The 21,596-nt window shown below is 45.9% G+C and overlaps 1 protein-coding gene and 1 non-coding gene across 6 annotated transcripts; both read left to right on the top strand.

The window, feature by feature from the left end:
• The first annotated feature begins 142 nt into the window (after window positions 1-142).
• On the top strand, window positions 143-20,585 carry Dhx33 (DEAH (Asp-Glu-Ala-His) box polypeptide 33). 5 transcript variants are annotated; one of them, XR_003949386.1, is made up of 12 exons: window positions 143-559; window positions 2,997-3,157; window positions 4,728-4,955; window positions 5,136-5,306; window positions 8,603-8,788; window positions 9,426-9,537; window positions 10,660-10,819; window positions 10,978-11,066; window positions 11,890-12,060; window positions 12,365-12,568; window positions 15,523-15,609; window positions 17,249-20,582. XR_003949386.1 is itself a non-coding variant. In XM_011248927.3 (12 exons), the coding sequence occupies exons 3-12, from the start codon at window positions 4,958-4,960 to the stop codon at window positions 17,555-17,557; spliced, it is 1,512 nt and encodes a 503-aa protein (XP_011247229.1). In that variant the 5' UTR covers window positions 223-559; window positions 2,997-3,157; window positions 4,728-4,957; the 3' UTR covers window positions 17,558-20,485. The 5 variants fall into 5 exon arrangements, 2 of the variants coding, with proteins under 2 accessions (XP_011247229.1, NP_848144.3); XM_011248927.3 differs by having other exon boundaries at window positions 223-559; window positions 4,728-5,023; window positions 11,890-12,017; window positions 17,249-20,485; NM_178367.4 differs by having other exon boundaries at window positions 244-559; window positions 11,890-12,017; window positions 17,249-20,585.
• Gm22297 lies at window positions 8,032-8,137 on the top strand. Its single transcript, XR_003949878.1, has one exon. It is a non-coding gene; the product is annotated as a U6 spliceosomal RNA (small nuclear RNA).
• Window positions 20,586-21,596: the final 1,011 nt, after the last annotated feature.

Raw genomic sequence — 21,596 nt, 5'->3', positions numbered from 1 at the left:
TGAGAGTTTAGGACAACGTCATTACGCAACAAGACCCTAGGGAACCACACAGCTATCGTCCCCTGTTGTTACTCGGGCCGTTTTTTCGGTCGCACCTCCGACCTTGCTCTCACAGGATGTAAATGCACAGCGCATGCTGGGAATTGCAGTTCCTTTCCTCAAGGCAGGAGGCGGCTGTGAGGTCATCGGTGGTCGCCCAGCACGCCTGCACGTGGCGAGAAAGGGGCGGTGCGCGCTTGCTGTCCCCAGCCGAGCGGAACTGTCTGCGTCCCTGCCTCCGGCCGCGGTCCTCCCGACATGCCGGAGGAGGCGAGCCTCCCGCCCGCTAAGAGATTCCGGCCGGGCTCCTGCCCTCCCGGGAGACGAGTAGTGATGCTGTTGACGGCTGGCGGCGGCGGCGGAGCTGGAGGAGGCCGGAGGCAGACGCCGCCGCTGGCCCAGCCTTCGGCCAGTCCCTACCGCGAGGCCCTGGAGCTGCAGCGCCGGAGTCTGCCCATCTTCCGGGCGCGGGGGCAGCTATTGGCTCAGCTCCGAAACCTGGACAACGCGGTCCTCATCGGTGAGTGGCGGCTTTGGTGGATCTTCCTTGCTCTAGATCCCTGGCTCTGTGCACGAGGGCGGGGTTTCTTAGGGGCTTCTCACTTTCTTTGCGTTGGTTTCTTCCACAAACTTGAAAGGGTTTCAGTGCCCGGTGTGGACAGGGACCTCTGGAAAGAGGCGGACAGAGTTACCCTGCCGGCGCTGACCGCGCTCTGTGAGTTTGAGGATATTCGCCTTCCGTGACGAGGCGTGGGGAGCATATCGGAGGCTCTCAGAGAGCTTTGCAGGATGGGCCTCACCAAGGCTTTTGAGGAGGCAGCTGCGGAGCGGGTCCCTGGGGACCGGCATTCTAAGCGAGGACGGAGAGACTGGCGCCAGAAAGAATTCAGTTGGCGAGAACCAATTTCTTGTGTACGAGAAGAACTTGGCAGTGTTCGAAGGCAGGGACTGACTTCTAGTGGCTTTGCTACAGTATTGACGATAGAGGAGTTCCCGAAGGAATGTCATAAGCGAGAAAGAGACTGGAGTACTGGCAGTCAGTGGAATAGAGTGCTAAGGAGGGAAGTTCCATAACAATATGTAGACATGGTGGGGCGTGGGAGTGCACGTTGGATATGTAGTATTGATTGCAACTCCCACTAAGAATTTTTTCAAAATAACTTTAAGAACAGATCTGGCGTTGGACTGAGGAGTAATTAGGAGGTGAAAGAATGAAGGCAGTGGAAACAGGTTTCTGCTTTGGCCAACCAAGGGAAGCTGAGGCACTTGTAAATAGTCACAGATTTTGGCGAACTGAGCAGAGAGGACACTGAAGATAGATAGAACTAATGGATCAAAGTTTAGGAAATTTCAGAGATGGGGGCGCAGTGCCGGGCATCAGGAGTTATGGAGAGCCCACCTGGCACAGGAGAAAGGCTGTCTCTTTTGAAGTCACATTTGAGAAGATCCAAGAGTTCTGAGGAAAACAAAAGTTCCAGAGCCTCAAGTAGGCTTTTGGGGAGATGGAGACGGAAGACAGGCTGCAAAAACAGGAACAAGATGGACTGTAAAGCTGATGCCCAGGTGAATTTTGTCCCTCTGTTTGTATGGCTGGCATATTCTATTTTAGCAATAGTCAGTTGCCCTGGAATAGGAGTGGGAAAGATGCACAAGAGGCATTGATCTATGTCTGAGGTTGTGTGGAGGGTTCAGTAGGAAAATGCAGGATAATCAGATTCTTGGTCTGAGAGCCTTGGCTAAGTCTGGAAAGGTGAGTGGTCAGAAGCAGGCCGGGAGCTGGAAGAAAATGTAAGACTCATGGACCTGTTAAAGAGGATAAGCCATGGCAAAGAAGGGTGTGCAAGTTTCCTGAGTTGTTCTAATCAGGTGCTTTTAGAGGTACCAACAGACATACACAGGAAACAGCCTTCATTGAGTGCTTGCTCTGTGCAGTGTTTAAGCCTATGAAGAGAGCGTCTGCCCTCTGGAATTAGGGCAGAAACATTTAAGTACTTCTGTACTGTTTGAACCAGGCGTGGTGGTGTACGCCTTTAATCCCAGCACTTGGGAGGCAGAGGCAGGGGGATTTCTGAGTTCGAGGCCAGCCTGGTCTACAGAGTGAGTTCCAGGACAGCAAGGACTATACAGAGAAACCCTGTCTTGAAAAACAAACAAAGAAAAAATACTTCTGTACTGTTTGGAATAATCAGTGCTAGGAGAGAGATGAAGCAGGCACTAAGGATCCTAGAGATGAGGCCCCCTGGTACAGCCCAGAGGGTGAGAGCTTGCAGGCTGACTCATCCTTGAACTTGCCAGTTAGTGAGGCAGGTAGGTATTGTACCCACAGTAGGGTATACAGAGGCAGAAGGTTTGACGAGAGCAGCAAGCAGCAGCCAGAGCAAAGGGCGAGCAGTCTATGAATGGACATCTCGTCGTATCAGTTTTTATCAAGCTATATGACTGTCGTATCTCATCTGTTGTAACTACACCAGTTACCTACCATTATACATGTTTCCAGTTTTGATTGGGGTTTTTGTTTTGTTTTTCATTTTGTTTTTGCTATCATGGGGCAAATTAAATTAAAACATGTTTGTTTTCTTAGACTCAATTTCGGCAAGTGGAATTTGGAGCCAAAGTATATGAACAGTTTGTTTGACAGTCTGTCTATTATGTAGCTCTGGCTGTCCTGGAACTGACTGTGTAGACCAAGCTGACCTAGAACTCAAAAAGATCCTCCTATCTCTGTCTGCTGTGATTAAGCGCACTTGTCACCATGTCCAGCCCATTCTAAAAGTGTTTGAAATGTGATTGGGCCTCCGGGGAAAGAGTGACAGTGACTGTTCGCCAGCCACCTCCCAGGTGCCCATTTGCCTGAGGCTTAGCAACTCAGTGTTTCCTTTTAAGATTTTGTTTTTCCTGACTGTGAGCTGTTGGTTTCCCTTAGTCTCATTTGAATAAGAGTTTCTCTTCTCTCCTAGGGGAAACTGGCTCTGGGAAAACAACTCAGATCCCACAGTACCTCTATGAAGGGGGAATTAGCCGCCAGGGCATCATCGCTGTGACCCAGCCCCGTCGAGTGGCTGCCATCTCTCTTGCCACCAGAGTCTCAGATGAGAAGAGGACAGAACTCGGGAAGCTGGTACCTCATTGTGTTACTTGCTATGAGTACTGTTTAAGTAGCCAGCACCCACTGTGCTCCAGCCTTTTATTTTTCCGAACAAGTTCTTTCTCTGCCTCCCCCTCCCACCCACATCGTTATGTTGACTCAGTATGTAGCACAAACTGGCCTGGTACCCTGAGTTCTCAGTCCTTCTGCCTTAGCCTTCTGCATGCTGCGATTGCAGGGTGTGCCACAATACCTAGTTGAGCAGCTTGCTTCTTTTAAGTAAATAAATAGCCACTGCTATTTAGGTTATGTATTAGTCAGGGTTCTCTAGAGTCACAGAACTTATGGACAGTCTCTAGATAGTAAAGGAATTTATTGATGACTTACAGTCGGCAGCCCAATTCCCAACAATGGTTCAGTCGCAGCTGTGAATGGAAGTCCAAGGATCTAGCAGTTACTCGGTCTCATGCAGCAAGCAGGCGAAGGAGCAAGAGCAAGAGCTAGACTCCCTTCTTCCAATGTCCTTATATTGTCTCCAGCAGAAGGTGTAGCCCAGATTAAAGGTGTGTTCCTTAAACTCGGAGATTCAATCTTCTGGAATCCATAGCCACTATGGCTCAAGATCTTCAAACCAAGATCCAGATAAGGATCTCCAAGCCTCCAGATAAGGGTCACTGGTGAGCCTTCCAATTCTGGATTGTAGTTCATTCCAAATATAGTCAAGTTGACAACCAGGAATAGCCACTACAGGTTAATCTCAGCATTTTCGAGAGATCAGTGACTCTTGGTACTATCAGCTTTGCTTTCATAGGTATTGGCAAGTTCGGTAAATTCGATTTGGATTCTGTAGGTTAGATGTACGTGAAAGCACTTGCATGGAACTTGCTGGAGATTGAACTCAGGTCATCGCACATGCGTGGCAAGTACCCTGCTAATAAGCTGGACGCTTTACCCCTAATTTATGTGTTTAAGACTTCAGGCATGTAATTTTTTTGTTTGTTGGTTGTTTTGTTTGTTGGAGTTTTTTTTGAGACAGCGTCTCACTTGCATCGCTAGCCAGCATGGGACTTAATATATAGACTATAGACTAGAGTCCTCCTGCCTCTGCCTACAGAGTGCTAGGAGTACAGGCATGCAGTTATCATGTCTGTCGTGAAACCTCTTTTAAGTCTACTATATATTCATACGTATGTAAATTTCTGTAAAAATTTATAACTTTCTTACTATAGGTATCTAGAATGAGTCTTGGAGCTATGTTGGAGTCAGATTCATATTTTTATTATATATGGGTGTGTCACCTATGAAGGTCAGAGGACAATTTGGGAGTTGGATCTCTCATCTCTCTGGGCTCCGGAGATTGAACTTATATTGTCAGGCCTTCAAGGACAGTGCTTTTACCCCGTGTTCCATAGTGCTTACCCTAGATTTTAGTTCTTTGTGATGTTTCATTACAGTGTTTCTCTGCAGATACACTACACTCCTGAGGGAGCAGCCAGAGTGCTGTAGGTCTCAGTTTACTGCATTGCTGAGGACAGGGTTGGATATACAGTCAACGGGTATTCAGTGAATGTTTAATGAATAAAGGAGTCATATTTTCTCACAGGTTGGCTATACAGTGCGCTTTGAGGATGTCACCTCAGAAGACACCAGGATCAAGTTCCTGACAGATGGCATGCTTCTGCGTGAAGCAATTTCAGACTCCTTGCTTCGGAAGTACAGCTGTGTCATTTTGGACGAGGCCCATGAGCGGACTATTCACACAGATGTGCTCTTTGGAGTGGTGAAGACTGCACAGAAGAGGCGAAAGGAGCTAGGGAAACTGCCTCTCAAAGTATGTGCGCAGTGTTTAAGGACCAGGCCTTTCTTCCCAGGGTGTGTCTCCTGCCCATTCTGCTTCAGGCACGTGGGAGAAAGTTCACCCTGGTGGGAGCAGCATTGGTCTCCGCCATGTTTTGAGCATTTATAGACGGGCTGGCCCATGCTTACTTCCCATCCTCCTCATTTTCTGTAGGTGATTGTGATGTCAGCTACCATGGATGTCGACCTGTTTTCTCAGTACTTCAATAGAGCCCCTGTCCTTTACCTTGAGGGTCGGCAGCATCCAATCCAGATCTTCTATACCAAACAGCCTCAGCAGGATTACCTGCATGCAGCCCTTGTCTCAGTCTTCCAGATCCACCAGGTATGGAGAGGGGTGAAAATCCCTGGCAAATTCTGTTTCCCCTTACAGTTGGTAGTGAGAATAGTTAGTCTCTGAAAGAAAAGCCACGGAACCTGACAGCTTTGTGACTTGTATCTTCTAGAATAGGCTCGTTTGAGGGCCAGGGAGATGTCTAGCAGGGAAGGCGCTTGGTGCTGAGCCTGTGACCTGATTTCAATCCCAGGGATCCACATGGCCAAAAGAGGTGACACGCAATTTTCCTCTGACCTCCACACATAAATAAATAAATAAATAAATAAATAAGATGATCCTTTTAAAAAGGTTCATTTGCTACATCTGGTTTTTTTTCCTCTTTCAATGATATTTCTCACTTTCTCTGAAAAAACAAATTAATAAATAACTCAGCTCTAATCAGCAGCCATCCTCCTCTGAGCCAGAAAGCTCTCCTATGCTAGAAGAGTGGTTCATGTGCTTTCTTTCTATGGGAACCTGTCAAGGAAAGTACAGTTTATGTTGCAACCTAGTATGCTATACAAGTGTATTTTGTCATGTAACCCAGGCTGGCTTCCAACTTGCTGGCTTCCTGCCTAGGTTTCCTGAGTGCTGGAACTACAGGTATATACCACCACACACGTCCTGAGGTGTTCAAAAACTTTTAGATATTGCGAAATACCTTTTTTTAAATTAAAAATTTACATTTTTATTAAAAATTACAGCAAATGATCAAAGGCTGGGAAATGGTTCAGTGGGTAAAGGGCTTGCCGAAGAAGTGTGAAGGAAGACCTGAGTTTAGATCTCCAACACTCATGTATAAAACCATGTGTGTCAACGTGCAATTGTGACAACTGGCCTAGACAGTCTGTGAGCTCTAGATTCAGTGAGAACTCCTGTCTAAAAAGTAAGATGGGAGTGGTAGGTAAAGATTGGGTGCCTGGCCTCTATGCATGGTACATATATGTGCATAAACATATGTATACAAAAAAGATTGTGAGTGATTAAATCCTATTGTTTTAGTTTTGTATAGGCTTTTTAATTTTTATATTAATTTCCTGAGACAATTTAGAGGTAAACAATTTTTTTAAAGATTTATTTATTATTATACATAAGTACACTGTAGCTGTCTTCAGACATTCCAGAAGAGGGTGTCAGATCTCATTACGGATGGTTTTGAGCCACCATGTGGTTGCTGGGATTTGAACTCAGGACCTTTGGAAGAGTAGTCAGTACTTACCCACTAAGCCATCTCACCAGCCCAAGGCAAACAATTTTTATCTTAACCTAAGTATTGCTTACATAGTTGAAAGTTTTAGAAACCAGCAGTTGGATTGGGAATGTAGCTCAGTCTGTAGAAGGATGGCCCATCATGCTTGAAGCCCTGAGTTTGATCCCCAGCACTGCATAAAGCTGGTATGGCAGCACTGATGGAAAGTGAAGGCGGGAAGATGGAGAATCCAGGGCCATCCTAGCCTGCATAGTGAGCTTGAGTTCAGTCGTGGCTGTTTGAGAACTAGACTCAAGAAAACAAGGGGTTTAGTTTAACAATCTCAGTTTAAAGCAGCAGTTGAGTCTGGCGGTGGTGGCGCATGCCTTTAATCCCAGCACTTGGGAGCAAAGGCAGGTAGATCTCCAAGTGTGAGGCTAGCCTGGTCTATATAATGAGTTCTAGCTGGGAATAAATCCTAAATAGATTCAACAGTTGCTGTAAAAGTTGCTTTTGAATTTTAAAATACTCTGTGTATGTTAATGTTTCTTAATTTATCGTCATTCACCATTATATGCCTATTTCATAAAGTAATAGGCCAGGAGTAATGTATATTCTTTCCCAATCCTCCTGTGTTCACCATCCTTCCAACATAGCTCTATCATAATGGCCTTTAAATCCAGCATCAGTAATTACTCTATAAGGAGGATACAGTGTTAGCAGCCCTCTGTCCCTCTCCTGGACTGACAGTTTGGGCAAGCCTTCAGTGTGACACATGATGCACTGTCTCTTATATGGCAGTCATGAAGTGTGTTGTGTGCAGTTTGTCTCTCAAGTCATTTGTGTTTCCATCCACATGGAACAGTTGCTTTGCTGTTGTACACTTTTCCCATGCTAAACCAGTGCTCTACACTGAGCCACAGCCTCCATTCACATTTCTTGTCACTATTCTCCTTAGCAGCTGTCCCCTAACCCCTGTCTTCCACCTTTCAAAAATGAGCTGAACCCACTTGTCTCTCATCTTTGTCAATTTAGGTCAGTGATTTTTTTTTTCTTCTACGGGATGGAAACAGTTATTTTTACTGTCAACTTGGTAATGCTTGAAAGAGAAATAAAAGCCAGTCTGCCTCTTTGAACTGCCAAGAACAACTTCAGAAGAGAATTATTTTTTTAGAATTTTATTTTAAAAATGTATTGTCTATCCTCAGAGGAGAATATCTGCTGTGTATGCACATGTGTGCAATGTGTTAGAGGAAGGGCAGAGTACACATGTAGAGTTCAAAAGACAACGTTATAGAGTTGGTTTTCTATTTCCACATCTACATGAGTCCTTGAGCTCAAATTTAGGTGATCAGCAAGTACCTTTACCCCTGTGCCAGAGTAAGCTTCCAGTTCAGTGAGATCCTGCCTCAGGCAGACAGGTGAAGGAAGTCACCTGGTATCTTCTGGCCACACATGAGCACAGGCACAGGCACACACACTCCATGTGCACACCACATTCACAAGAAAAAGAAGGGAAAGAAGCTCTTAAAAATTATTGTTTGTGTGCTTGCTTCAGCAACACATAGACTAAGATTAGAACGATACAGAGAAGATTAGCATGGCCCCTGCACAAGGATGACACACAAATTCATGAACATTCCATATTTTTAAGCTGTGAACTGAAAAATAATTATTTTTTGCACTCATTTATTCATTGTGTATATGGTAGGGTGCAGTACTCAAGTCACAGTGCCTGTGTGGAGGTCAGAGACAACCTGAGAGAGTTTCCTTCCCTCTACCATATGGGTCCTGGGAACAGGCTCAGGCCAGCATCGTTGGCAGCAAGTATCTTTCTTTTCCCCCTGAGCCATCTCACCAACCTTTTATACAGAATTTCTTCACCTCTGATTGGGCTTTCACTGTACTAGCTTACAGAAGCAGTTTCCCTTCAAAAGTTCCTTACTTGGTTTCCAGTCGTAGTTGTCTGGCTCTCATGTTAGCAGCTCTGTGCACCATTGATAAGGATCTTTTCCCAGAGCGGTACCACTCACACTTGCTTCATCTTCATAATTAAAAAATGAAACAGAAAACAAAAACCCTGGAATTACCACCATCATAAATGCTCTCTCTCTAGGAAGCTCCTGCTTCTCAAGACATCCTGGTGTTCCTCACTGGTCAGGAGGAGATCGAAGCAATGAGCAAGACCTGCAGAGACATCGCAAGGCACCTCCCAGATGGCTGCCCTTCAATGCTCGTCCTTCCTCTGTACGCCTCCCTGCCCTATTCGCAGCAGCTTCGAGTCTTTCAAGGGGCCCCAAAGGTGAGCCTGCCACCTTCTGCCAGCCACATCACTGGGCATCACGTCAGATCTGTCCATGTACCATCATCCAGAGACGTGGAAGGAGGAGACTCGGGTACCAGGTCAGCTGAGAGAGAGAGCTGGCCTGTGAGGAGGGGAATGGCTGTCAGGATGACAGAAGGCATAAGGTATAGAGGTTGAAAGGAGAATGAGTGGATCCTCTAAGCTCTGGTCTAAACTCATTGCCCATAAACCATTTGTTTTGTGCCAGACACAGTGCTGACACTCACACAGGCCACTTGTCATCCTCATGGAGTGCCATAAGGGACGCTGAGGCCCCCAAGAAGAGAGGTGGGATTTCCTTAAGGCACACAGTAGGGCCAGGATTCCAACTCCTATCTATCTACTCGCCTTTAGCTTGATCCAGTACACCTCATTGCCTCAAATTAACATTCAGGACCTCAGAGAAGGGACCAGTGTCCTCCCTGTCCCTCTGTCCCTTACCAAGTGTGAGAACTGAAATTGGTATGACTACTATTAACAATGAAGTCACCTTTTCTTGATCATAAGCAAGTTGTGGAAATGCATGGTGAGAATGTTTTCAACTTCTGAATCATGTGTGTGTCATATGGCTTTTTGGTTCTCTTCCTCCTTTTAGGGCTATCGCAAAGTGATCATTTCAACCAACATCGCTGAAACCTCCATAACCATTACAGGAATAAAATATGTAGTTGACACGGGCATGGTTAAAGCAAAGAAGTATAACCCTGGTGAGAAAACTGGAGCTCATGAGTGTCTCCTGTACACTACATAGCGAGCAGCGGGTAGAGCTGTAACCCCACCATTTCCTCCCCAGTAAACATTTCATGTCTGTGAGGAGCTGAGATTTGAATGACAGGAACAGTTCCCACCCATGTCCATAAAGGAGACCTAATAAGGCAGGAGGTCTAGAGAAGGAGGAACTCAGTTCTAGAGAACCTGAGGAGAACAAATCAGGGCTGTACTGAGATCTGAAAACCTACTGGAAGCTGGCTGAGAACGGTGGGAGAAGCCCAGGCACAGCCTGGCACCAGGCACAGACTCTTCAAGGGCCACTGGACTGTGGCTGCTGTGGACTTCAGATTTCCCAGGAAGGAGACAGGCGCGCTGGGCTGGAGTAGCAAGCATGCAGGGGAAGCACTGGCTGTCTCTTGCAAGGGTCAAGCTGGCTTGAAGTCAGCTTTACACATTTCTGATTCATACCTTGTTTTAGTCTACAGAGGAGTTGGGGCTGCTGCAATTATTATAGCTACCCAATATTTAATTGGCATCTTCTACTAAACACTGAAGGGGTCAACTTTCACACATGTCCTGGTGACAAAGTGTAGATCTCTAGTTCTGACACAACATATTCCTGTTCTTGAGAGAATTGATGTCTTTTACTTCCAGGAAGTAAATGTCGCATGATCTGTTTTTATAGAACTGGGAGGGATGATAAAGAGCCCTGTCGTCATTGGTTGATGTATGACCAGCCTTTTTGTTTAGCTAGAACCTGTCTCAGCACCAAAATCCCCAAGGAACCCTCGGTGCCAAGCAGCAGGGACAGTTGGCCATCCTATGATGGAAGCCCAAACTTCTAAAGCCATTCTTCTGTTCCCTTGCTTGCAGGGAGTGTTGTGATGGGTTCCTTAACATTTCACACATGACTCGTTGCTGAGTTCAACTTCACCATGAGGTTTAAAGTGGCTGAGCAACCTGGGTTTGTGCTTTCTTGCTTAGCCTCAAGTTTTCCCTTGACCCCTGTGTTGCAGAAACACTCAATGGTACTCAGCATCATTTCTTCCTGCCAGCATTCTAGAAACAGTTTGCTTCTGTGATAAAGCCAGGCACTCATGGCCCTTTCTTCCCTGCAGACAGTGGTCTTGAGGTACTAGCTGTACAGAGAGTATCAAAGACCCAGGCCTGGCAGCGCACAGGCAGGGCTGGGCGAGAGGACAGTGGCATCTGCTACCGACTCTACACTGAGGACGAGTTTGAGAAGTTCGAGAAGATGACGGTGCCAGAGATCCAGAGGTAGGTCCAGGTCACCTGCACTGTCATGCATCCTGCTCTCTCCTCCCGCCTGCTCCTGTTCTTGGGCTTCCAAGAGCTTTCACTAATGCTTTCTGGGGAACAGTTTTGACTCAGTGGAGTCAGGGACAGACGAATGACCCCCATTTCTTCCCTCACAGGTGTAACCTGGCCAGTGTAATACTTCAGCTCCTAGCAATGAAAGTCCCAAATGTGCTCACCTTTGACTTCATGTCCAAACCTTCTCCAGGTAAACTGGCAGGCAGGGAGGCAAGCAGGCAGACAGACAGACAGACAATGCAAAGGAGGTCTTACCCCAAGAAAAGTACCTTGGTGTGGAGGGACAAAACATTTTGGTCCTGTTCTTTTGCTGATTTGATTCCATGTTATAGTGCTTTGTGCAGGGACCAGGAAGCATCATCAGGCATCCATGGATGCTCCTGAAGCCCAGCGAAAGGGCAAAGAGATCAGATCTCTGCATTAAACTGAGATTTGACTGGTCTCTGCCCTTTTGCACCTGGACCTTGATCACGGTGCCGTTTCCCTCTTCTTTACGGAAATGCAGTTGTTAATCGAGAGGATAAATTGTCAATAGGTGCCCCTGGTCGCACTCTGAACTTCAGCCCAATTCTTCTCTCAAAGAGACATTTTCTGGCTCTTTTCCACACAAAAGTCTGTGCATGTGGGGATGTGTAAATCTTCGAGAACACAAACTGAACATAGGATACACTGTTCTATGCTGTATTTTTTTTTCCATTTTGAAATTCCTAGAAAGGAATAATAAATATAAAGTATAATGGTAAGATAGCCAACATCTGTGTGATGCTACCCACACCATGGAAGCCAAGCCCCTGGACCTCTGCCTAACCATTTGCCACCCCACCCCACGCCCCATGTAACTGCTCTCTCATGTACATCTTTTGCTACTTAGTGTGTCACTCGGCTTAGAACAGTGTGAGGACAGTGGGTGGTCCTGGTGTTTGTAGAGTCAGCAGCACCCAGACACACTCAACTAGCTGCATCTTCTCCCTGTTTTGGACTTCTGGCTCCTTTTTATGTCTCTGTTTCTGTAGATCACATTGAGGCGGCCATTGCCCAGCTGGACCTGTTAGGTGCTCTTGAACATAAGGATGACCAGCTTACCCTGACTCCAATTGGAAGAAAGATGGCAGCATTCCCTTTAGAGCCCAGATTTGCCAAAGTAAATGACCCCTCCTCCTCATTGCTCTTTCTCTGCCTTACAGGTTAGGACATGCCCAGTGCTTCTGAACTAACCTCTCTTAAAAACTGCACATCACCCCTCCTCTGCATACAGTGCTGACTTAATGTTGTGTGTGAGACTCAGATGTCAGTCACAATCCTACCCACAAAGATTGGAGTCCTGTGGGGACGTCATCTTTCTGTTTTACAAAGATGTGAATGGCATTGACACAGCATTATGGTCTTAAAGCCACTGTACTACTTCAAGGGAAGCTGCAAGAGAGTACACAGAAACACTATTCAGAAGATAGGAAGCTTGACTCATGCATTTTAAATTTTACTTTCCAGACTATCCTCCTGTCCTCCAAATTCCACTGTACCGAAGAGATTCTGACCATAGTCTCCCTGCTATCTGTGGACAGTGTCCTTTACAACCCTCCTGCCCGGAGAGATGAGGTGCAGAGTGTCCGGAAGAAATTCATATCCAGTGAGGGGGATCACATCACCCTGCTCAATATCTATCGGACCTTCAAAAACATCGGTGGGAATAAGGTGAGCCTTCCTCATGCTTTAAGGCATGTGCTTTTAAGAATGTTGCTTTTTTGGCCACATCATCTTAAAGAGTCTCTCTGTCTGGCTGTCTCTCTCTGTCTCTGTATCTCTCTCACATACACACAATACACACACAGATGTGTAAATACTGGGATATCCCTAAAAATGTTATTTCAGGTGTTTGTTCTGCTTGTGTTTAGTAGACTCTGTGGACAGGTTAGTTGAGTAATTAAAGACTATCTTAGCCACTAGAATTATCCCATTTTTTTGGAGGAGGGGGTAAGGGTACAAGGGCTCTCTGCGCCCCTGGCTGACCTGGAGGCTCGCCTTGAATGAATAGATACCCACCTGCCCCTGCCTCCTCAGTACTTCGATTGAAGGCAGGTGCCAAATCAAAAAAAAAAAAAAAAAAAATGCCAGGCAGTGGTGGCATGCCTTTAATCCCAGCACTTGGGAGGCAGAGGCAGGTGGATTTCTGAGTTCGAGGCCAGCCTGTTCTACAGAGTGAGTTCCAGGACAGCCAGAGCTACACAGAGAAACCCTGTCTCAAAAAAACAAAAACAAACAAAAAAGATTTGTCTCACGTTCTAGACTGGTAAGACTTAGAGGTCTTCTCTGATGCTTCAAGATAGAACAGCATCGCACAGCTAGAGAAAGGCAGCGTGTGTATCTGTGTGTCTGGGCTCTTCCTCTTCTGCTAATTAGGGACCAATGGGGATTCAGTCATGGGGCTCTATCTTTTGGCCTTTAAACCGAGTCATTTTCCAGATGTCATTTTAAAATTGGTGTGTGTGTCTGTGTCTGTGTGTTTGCCTTTTTGAGTATCTAGGCACCACATGCTTGCTGGTTTTTTGGAGGCTGGAATTAGGTGTCAGATTCCCGGGGATGGTTTTAAGCTACTATGTGAGTGCTAGAAACTGGGCCTGGTCCTCTGGAAGATGGGCAGAGTTAACCCTTGACCTGTCTCTCCAGCCCCTAAGTTTTTAAATTTTGTTTTGTTTTTGATACAGGTTCTCACTACGTAACTCCAAGGCATGGAATTTTCTATATAGGCTGAATTTCCAATGTATGCCTGCTTATTCCTATCAACTGCTAGGATTAAAGGCCTGTACTACTATGCCTAGCTTTTTATTTTAAGGGAAGTTGGTTTGGTTTGGTTTGGTTTGGTTTGGTTTGGTGAGACAGGGTTTCTCTGTGTAGCCCTGGCTGTCTTCTTTGTAAACCAAGCTGGCCTCAAACTCATAGAGATCTACCATCCAGCTTGGCTCTGGCTGTCCTGATTTCACTATGTAGACCAAGCTGGCCTCAAACTCAGAGATCTGCCTGAAGTGCTAAGATTAAAGCTCTGGGGGAGGAGGGGCATATATATGGAGGTCAGGGGACAGTTTCCCTTCTTGCTTTCCACTGTGTGTGTTCCAGGGCTTGACCTTGGGTCATCAGGCTTGGTGGCAAGCACCTTATTCACAAAACCATCTTACTGGCCCACAAGTATCATAATTGAATAAGTTTCCACTTAAATGTTTTGCGGTAGGGATTCACTGCAGCTTTGGAGAATATTCAAGCCATACAGGATGGTTTTCTTGCCTACCTGCTCAAATTTTATACTGGTTTTTGATAAGTCATTTCAGTTCCTTATACTAAAATAGAAAATGGGAATATATTCTCTCTGTGTTAATAAATCTATAATTGTGCCTTAGTGTGCATTTTTTAAAAACAAAAATGGTACCCCACGGTTTTAGCATTTAGCATTTGTTAACTCTGCTATATTTACCTTTGTTTGTTTATTTATATTTGCACTCTGTGACTCTGTGTGTGTGTGTGTTGAAGTGCGCATGGCTGTGTGCACACACACATACAGATGCACTTGTGGCACCTGTTGAGATCAGAGGACAACTTGTAGGAGTTGGCTCTGTCCTTCCGTGGAATGGGCGCATGGGGTTTGAATTCAGGTATTCGGATTTGGCAGCAAGCATCTTTACCAGCTGAGCCATCTTGCTGGCCCTCAATTTATATTTAAATGAATAAAAAAGGTGCCGAGGATGCAGTAAAAAGCTCAGAGTCCTTCCTTACTGAACTGTTCTGCCTTTGGTGTGTGTGCTCCATCAACAGGATGCCCTCCGTTTGTCTTTAAAGCAGAGTCTTGCTTATGTATGTAACCCAGGTTGACCACAGACAGCGATGTGGCACACACCCAGCACTAAGGACATGCTTGCAACAGGGCTTGGTTGGCTCCAGTTGGTCGACTACATTACGTAGTAAAACTGTCTCAAAACAAACAGAAAAGGAACCATTAGCTTCGCCTGCTTCCACAGTCTGCCCTTTCAGCTGCATCTGTTTCCATCACCACGGTGTCTCCTGCTCAGCTCTATTTGTGCCCCAGAGAGAATATTCTGCGGTGCCAGCATGTGAGCATAAACTTGTTGGTCTGTGCTCTGTGGCTCAACTTCACCTAGCTAGCACACATTTACTAGACCTTCAGTCCCTCCTGGTGTGGGGGAGAATTGCAGTCTCTACCATCTCTCCAGATGTAGGTTGAAATCACTTCTGTAATCTGTAATCTGTAATATTGTTCTAAACATTGCCTCCATCCCATACAAAACAAGCATCTTTACATAAATGTATTGGGCATTACTGTGTCTTTTGCCCATTTTTCTCCAGTTTCCTGGTCTTTTTCTCACTAGTCTTTAATAATGTTCTAGAGGTGCGTGTCCTTATGAGATGGTGGTGCATGCATAGCTTTTTCGTGATGACCCTAGGACAGGAATCTTTGTTTTACTTTAGTTTAAATAATTCATATTTCTCCTAGCTCATACTTCTCAATATAAAGGTGTATTCCTATATTCCTTTGACACCTGTAGTGTCAAAATTGAGCTGTGCCATCCAGGCCTTGGTCTGTGCATATTTCCTCTGCATAGAAATGAGAGGATTAAGGTATCTCCTTTTCTTCTATTCAGGACTGGTGCAAAGAGAATTTTGTCAACAGCAAGAATATGCTGCTAGTAGCTGAAGTCAGAGCACAGCTGAGAGAAATCTGCTTAAAGGTAGTACCCCCTTTCATGGAAAAGTTTTTGTTCTATTGTGGGGATCTTGAATTGCTTGTCACCAGTGGTATGAAAAACATTCTAGTTGTAGAAAAACTTTTAAATAAACAAGAATATAAAAGTTACTCATAATTCTATTTTTTCTCCCTCACAATTATGGTTTATTCATAGAAGTCCATGGTGGTTTGGGTTTTTTTTTTCCCCTCCCCCTCCTCAATTCCCATCCCACCCTAGTACTGTTGATTGAACCCACTAGGCAATGCTCTTCTGCTGAGCCAATTAGCTTGTCTTTCACATAGTTTACATTGTACAGTGTACTTACATTTCTTTTGTGGGGTTGGTGCTGGGCATGGAACCCTGGACCTCATGTATAACTTTTAGAAACTATAACTATTCTCTGATTTAAAAGAAGAGAAAAAAAAAAAAAAAGCTTGCTGGGGTAACAGTTAACAGTGCACATCTTTAATCCCAGCATTTGGGAAGCAGAGGCAGGCAGATCTCTGAGTTCTAGGCCATCCAGGGCTACCCAAAGAAACCTTGTCTGTAAAAAGCAAGGGGAGGGGTAGAGAAGAAAGACAGACTACTAAAAGGTAAAATGAACAGTTGGAAAACACCAGGGGAACATTTTTTAAACCAAGGTCTTCCGTATGTAATAACTTCACGTATGTAATAACTTCACGGTATACTTGAAACTTGGAGGCTGCCCAGTGTGTGGGGTGAGGAAGAAGGAACTTCTGCCCCTGTCTTTCCTGTGGTTCACGCCTGTGGCAAGCATGATTGAACACATGTCCCATGTCTGCTGAAGCTGTCGCCACGTTAGTGGCTCCCCTTTTTTTGTGTTCCAGATGCCCCTGCCAGCTGCACTCAATTTTGCAGTGTCCGGGCCCAGCAGCTTCTCCACCCTGCAGGGACTCCCTAATTCATACACCCAGAATTGCTGCTTTTCTAGCTAGGGAACTTGTCTGTAGTGAGGAGGGGTAGGCAGCCTTTGCTCTCTAGACTCCCTGGTTCATACGCCCAAGGATGGCTGCCTTTCTGTTGAGGGGTCTTGTCTGGAGTGTGTTGTGAGGAGGGGGAAGGCAGCCTCTGCACTGTGATTTTCAGGAGACTCAGTCTCTATGCTTTTGAATCCCACCAAGTCTTCCCTTGCTTGGGGGAAGGCTGCCGCTGTGTGTGTGACAGAGACAGTCAGAGTCTCTATCAGTGAGCCTCATGGCAGGTGAGTGGCTCCTCAGGTTGATCTCCCAGTAGCCTCAGCTGGGTGGTTTTGTCTCAGAGGAAGTTGCTACTCGGCACACCCAGCCTTTATCTATCTGTCTGTCTGTCTATCTATCTATCTACCTATCCATCAATCCATCCATCCATAGTGTGCAGCCTATATGGATGTCTCTCTCCCGTTCCCACCTTTCCTAGGCTGGTGTTTTCCTTTTTCGTTTAGTTTAGTTTTCATCTCAGTCTCTCCTCCCTTATCCATGTCCTTCCTCACCCTTTACCCTTTACCCAAGCTGCTGCCTAAGGCATTGGAAGTGACTCCTTTGGATGCCAATCGAAATTTCACTTTGTGTTGGCTGCAGTGTGCAATGTGTGTGCAGTGCTGGGGAGAATTAATGCTTGAGGTCTTTTCTGTCTTCTAAAACAGATGTCAATGCCAATCATGTCATCTCGAGGGGACATGGAGAGTGTCCGCCGTTGCATGGCTCACAGCCTCTTTATGAATACTGCTGAACTCCAGACAGATGGCACCTATGCCACCACGGACACACATCAGCCAGTGGCCATCCACCCATCATCTGTCCTCTTCCACTGCAAGCCTGCCTGCGTGGTCTACACTTCACTGCTCTACACCAACAAATGCTACATGCGTGACCTCTGTGTGGTGGATGCCGAGTGGCTCTACGAGGCTGCCCCTGACTACTTCAGGAGGAAGCTGAGAACGGCCAGAAACTGAACCGTTCCAGGATGCTGCCAGCATGGCTGGGCCTGGAGCTTAGATCACAGCTGTCTTCCAAACATAAGTTTGCAGCCAGACTTCCAGACTCCAAGAGCTTAAAAGAATTGCTGAAGCTTCTCAGACTCACCCGTGCAGAATGATCCTACGTAGAGCATGAGAAGCTGAGCTTGTGCCTCGGGTCTCACCAGGCAGTTTTGGAGACTGAATTAACTTCTGAGCCTCAGATTCCTCATATGCCGGAGTCGGATAAGACTTACACGTTCAGAGTAATGAAGTTTAGAGAAAATGAACAGAATGTGACAGAGACTTGCCTGGTGCAAGATAAGACAATCTGTGACTTGTGAGCCATTGTGCTTTGTGATACTAATTAGGTACAGCACAGCCCCTTGAGCTCTCATGACTGGGGGAGGAGCCATAGGAGACTACAGATCCAATTTGTTGAAATGTTTCTCCCCCCTTCTTACTCCCTCTCCCGTGGATCCCAGAGCCTCATGCATGCTATGCAAAACACTTTGCCACTGAGCCAATCCCCAGCCCTCACTTCTACTTTAATGTCTACCTGTGTGTATTTTAGATAGAAAATTAAAAAATTGACTCCCACAGACAGTTCCAGAGTAAGGTATATTCTGACCTGTTGACCCTTATGGCTCAGGGTGTAGCACATTGTCTTGTCTGTCTCCAAGCAGAGGCCAGCAAGTAGTTCCTTGGTTGGTCCCCAGTGCCTCTGTGGCTGCATGTCCCCAACAGTGCTTTCAGGAAACCAGCAGGTTTCCTGGAACTAGGAAGCCAACTTTTCAGTGTGGTGGCCTTCTGAAGCCCCGTGGTAGTTTTCTCTTTAACTGAGCACCTACAAATGTGTGCCTGTGAGGGAAGAGAGTTCAAGTCAGAGCTGCTACATGGGGAAGAGGAAGGAGGTACCTGACGGCTCGGAAGCCAGAGGATCAGTTTGTCCTTTCTCCTACACCTAGTCTTAGTTTGGGTTGTTTGTTAGTTTGTTCATTTCTTAAGGGGTAAACCACTTGAGACAGGGTTTCTCTGTGTAGCCCTGCCTGTCCTGAAACTCGCTCTATAGACCACACTGGCCTCAAACCCAGAGATCAGCCTGCCTTTCCCTCCCAAGTGCTGGGATTGAAGGTGTGCACCACCACCTGGCCAGTCTTTGTATTTTTGATGCTATTAATTTTCAGTGGTCTGCCTTTGCGGAAACCTGGGGACAATTAGCTTTGCTGCTTCCTAACCAGTCGCCATCTGAAACCTTCGTCGTCTGCACTTGTTAGAGGGAACTAGAGAAGCCTCGGCATCCTTTTCCCAGTTGGAAAAGAGTCATCTTTGCTGATGACTAGGAGCAAACATTCCCCAGTTTGGTACTACTTACCTATAATCACTCCCCGCTGAGAAGGGAGGGCTGCGAGTCCTAGGCCAGCCTGGGCTAGGCCTTGTATCTAAGTGAAGGAAGGGGAAGGAACACACTTTCACAGAGAATGTTTGAAGGGGGGGGGAGTTTTAGCCCTTTTATTGTGCTTAATCGGTCCAAACACATCTGTACTACTGGGATTTTCTCATTTATACAGTGAATTGTATTTATAAGCAACAAATGGGCCAAACTGCCTTCAAGGCACTTCGAAGACAGTGGGCAGTTTCTTTGAGTCCAGCAAGCTCTTTCCAGAGAGCCTAGCCTGGCTGGGCACTTCCATTGCCAGGATCTCATTGGTTCACAGCTGTGTCTGTTGAGTCTGGTCTAGGCTTTATCTAACCCTAGCCGTGGGCAAAGCTTTTAGTCAGTGCTTAGGGCTGTCTGAGTACTCGTGACTACTTGGATAGAAATGGTCACGTTATCAACCTTCTGAAAGGCTCTCCGGAATGTGCTTTCTTTTTCAGTGTATTTTTTGTATTTATGCAAGGTTTATTTAGCCTTGCTTGGTAAGAGGAACTTTTGTATTTTGAAAAGAACATTCATCGTGCTAGTTAAAGAAAACAAGGAGGCAATATATTCCCCAGCAATTAACAGTTTCTGTTCCACTGTAAACTAACAGTAAACTATCGAGGTCTTTTCTGGGTCATGGGAACAGTAGCTTGCAGTGACTGGCTCCAGGGTGAGGCCTAGGACCTTACCCTGGAGGGACTGCTGCAGAGGACTGGGACCTCCCAGAAAAGGGAGTGATGGATACAGTTTCTAAGGACCCAATGTTTCTGTATAGAAATATGTTTATCATTCTAACATTGTGGGGGGATTTTAATAGAATATTTAGTTTTTTATTAAGCTTTTTTAAAAATTACTATTCAACACAGCTGCTCAGGGATTACATGAGGTGGGAGCCCCATTCTGACTCCACAGATCACTACGAAGAAATTAATGCTTATCTTCAGCCAAAGGGACAGCTCTCTTCAAGCTTTCTTAAGAAAGTGAAATGTTTTGTGGTTTTGCTGCAGTACAACCTGAGCTACTTTTCAAGTTGGCAAACTCTCCAACCTGAAGACTCCAGCCTGGACAGAATAGCCTCCAACAGACAGATGAACTTCCACAACAGCCCTGCGTGCTGCAGGGGTTTATCTTCTTGGTAACCGTGGCCTGCGACACCCGGGGCACCAGTTCCATTACCAGGATCCCTGTGAGAACATTTGCATCTCTTATAACAGGATTCCAAAACAGCAAAGTATTTACTGTGGCACAAATCCTTGTGCTCCAGCTACCAGGGTCTGTTTGGAACTGTGGCCGCGCATCTAAGATGCCATTCCTTGAGCACATAAACTAGACTATACCGGTGGGGAAACAATTCTCTATAGACTGCTGTAGTGTAGAAAACTGACAAGCGGATTTGGACATGTGCTCTGTTCTCTCTGGTCTCAAACATAAAAGAACAGTTCTAGTATATAATGCTCGAAATTTGCTTTTGACTATCAAATCCATAAAAACTGAATCTTGTATAATGATCTGTGTGGCCTCTTTTGTTGGGCCTCCTTTCCCTTATTTAAAGAATGCTGTTTAGAATATTAAACATTATTCTTACTGCCATTCATTCGATAAGTCTTGGTATCCAGCATTTACTTTTGTTTTTTTTTTTTTTTGAGAAGTCTTTTTCATGTGACCCTGACTGTTCTGGAACCTGCTGTGTAGACCAGGCAGGTCTCAAACTCAGTTGTTTGCCTACCTCCCTGATGCTGGGACTATAATGCATGAGCAGGGCTTTTGTTGTTTGTTTTGGGGTGTGTGTGAGTGATTTGGTTGGTTTTTGTTTTGTTTTGTTTTGTTTGGGGAGGGGAGTGGTTTTGTTGATTGGTTGATTGATTGATTTTTTTTTAAATACCTTTGAGTGTTTTGGTATCTGCTGCCCTGGAACTGAAGTTAGATAGTTGTGAGCAGGCATGTGGATGCTGGAACTAGAACTCTAGTCTTCTGCAAGAGCAACAATGCTCTTAATCACTGAGCCATATCTCCAGCCTCTTATCCTTGATTCTTTTTTTTTAATAGATATTTCAAATGCTATCCCCTTTCCTAGTTTCCTCTCCAAAAATCCCCTAAACCCTCCTCCTCCCCCTGCTCCCCAACCCACCCACTCCCGATTCCTGGCCCTGGCATTCCCCTGTACTGGGGCATATAATCTTCGCAAGACCAAGGGCCTCGCCTATGATGTAAGCCATATATTCCTGCTCCCAGGAAACCGATGGTCCATTAAAACTGGCCCATGAATTGTTAGGGCGTGCAAAGGTTTCCAACATAAATCCTTCATCCTGTTCTTGGGATTCTGGATCTAATGTCTAATGAGGCCAGGATGTCCACTCCACAGCAACTGCGTGCAGGTCAGCCTGGGCTTTCCAGAATTAGTCGGTTTCAGAAGATCGTTAAGTGATCTTTGAATATACGGTTTTGCGCGAGTTGGGGTGAACCTGAACGCATTCCGCGGTAACAAAGCTTGGTGTGGATTGAGAAAAGCAGGTGAATTGGGGAGAGTGGGCAGCAAGGGAGACATGGTGGTCAAGGTAGCTGAGTCAAGGCCTCCCCGACTGCACTGGCGGCTCCCAGCAGAGGGCGCGGTCC

This window comes from Mus musculus, chromosome 11 (genome assembly GCF_000001635.26).
Source record: "Mus musculus strain C57BL/6J chromosome 11, GRCm38.p6 C57BL/6J".
Lineage (NCBI taxonomy): Eukaryota > Metazoa > Chordata > Mammalia > Rodentia > Muridae > Mus > Mus musculus.
Note: the sequence above shows the minus strand (reverse complement) of the source record. Positions and strands in the feature narration are given on the sequence as shown.

Excerpts from the sequence above, each read along its gene's own strand:
- Dhx33 (NM_178367.4), top strand. The coding sequence starts at position 298 with ATGCCGGAGGAGGCGAGCCTCCCGCCCGCTAAGAGATTCCGGCCGGGC. Across the intron at positions 5,307-8,602 it reads CAGTCTTCCAGATCCACCAG|GAAGCTCCTGCTTCTCAAGA; the intron begins GTATGGAGAGGG and ends CTCTCTCTCTAG. Across the intron at positions 10,820-10,977 it reads ACGGTGCCAGAGATCCAGAG|GTGTAACCTGGCCAGTGTAA; the intron begins GTAGGTCCAGGT and ends CTTCCCTCACAG.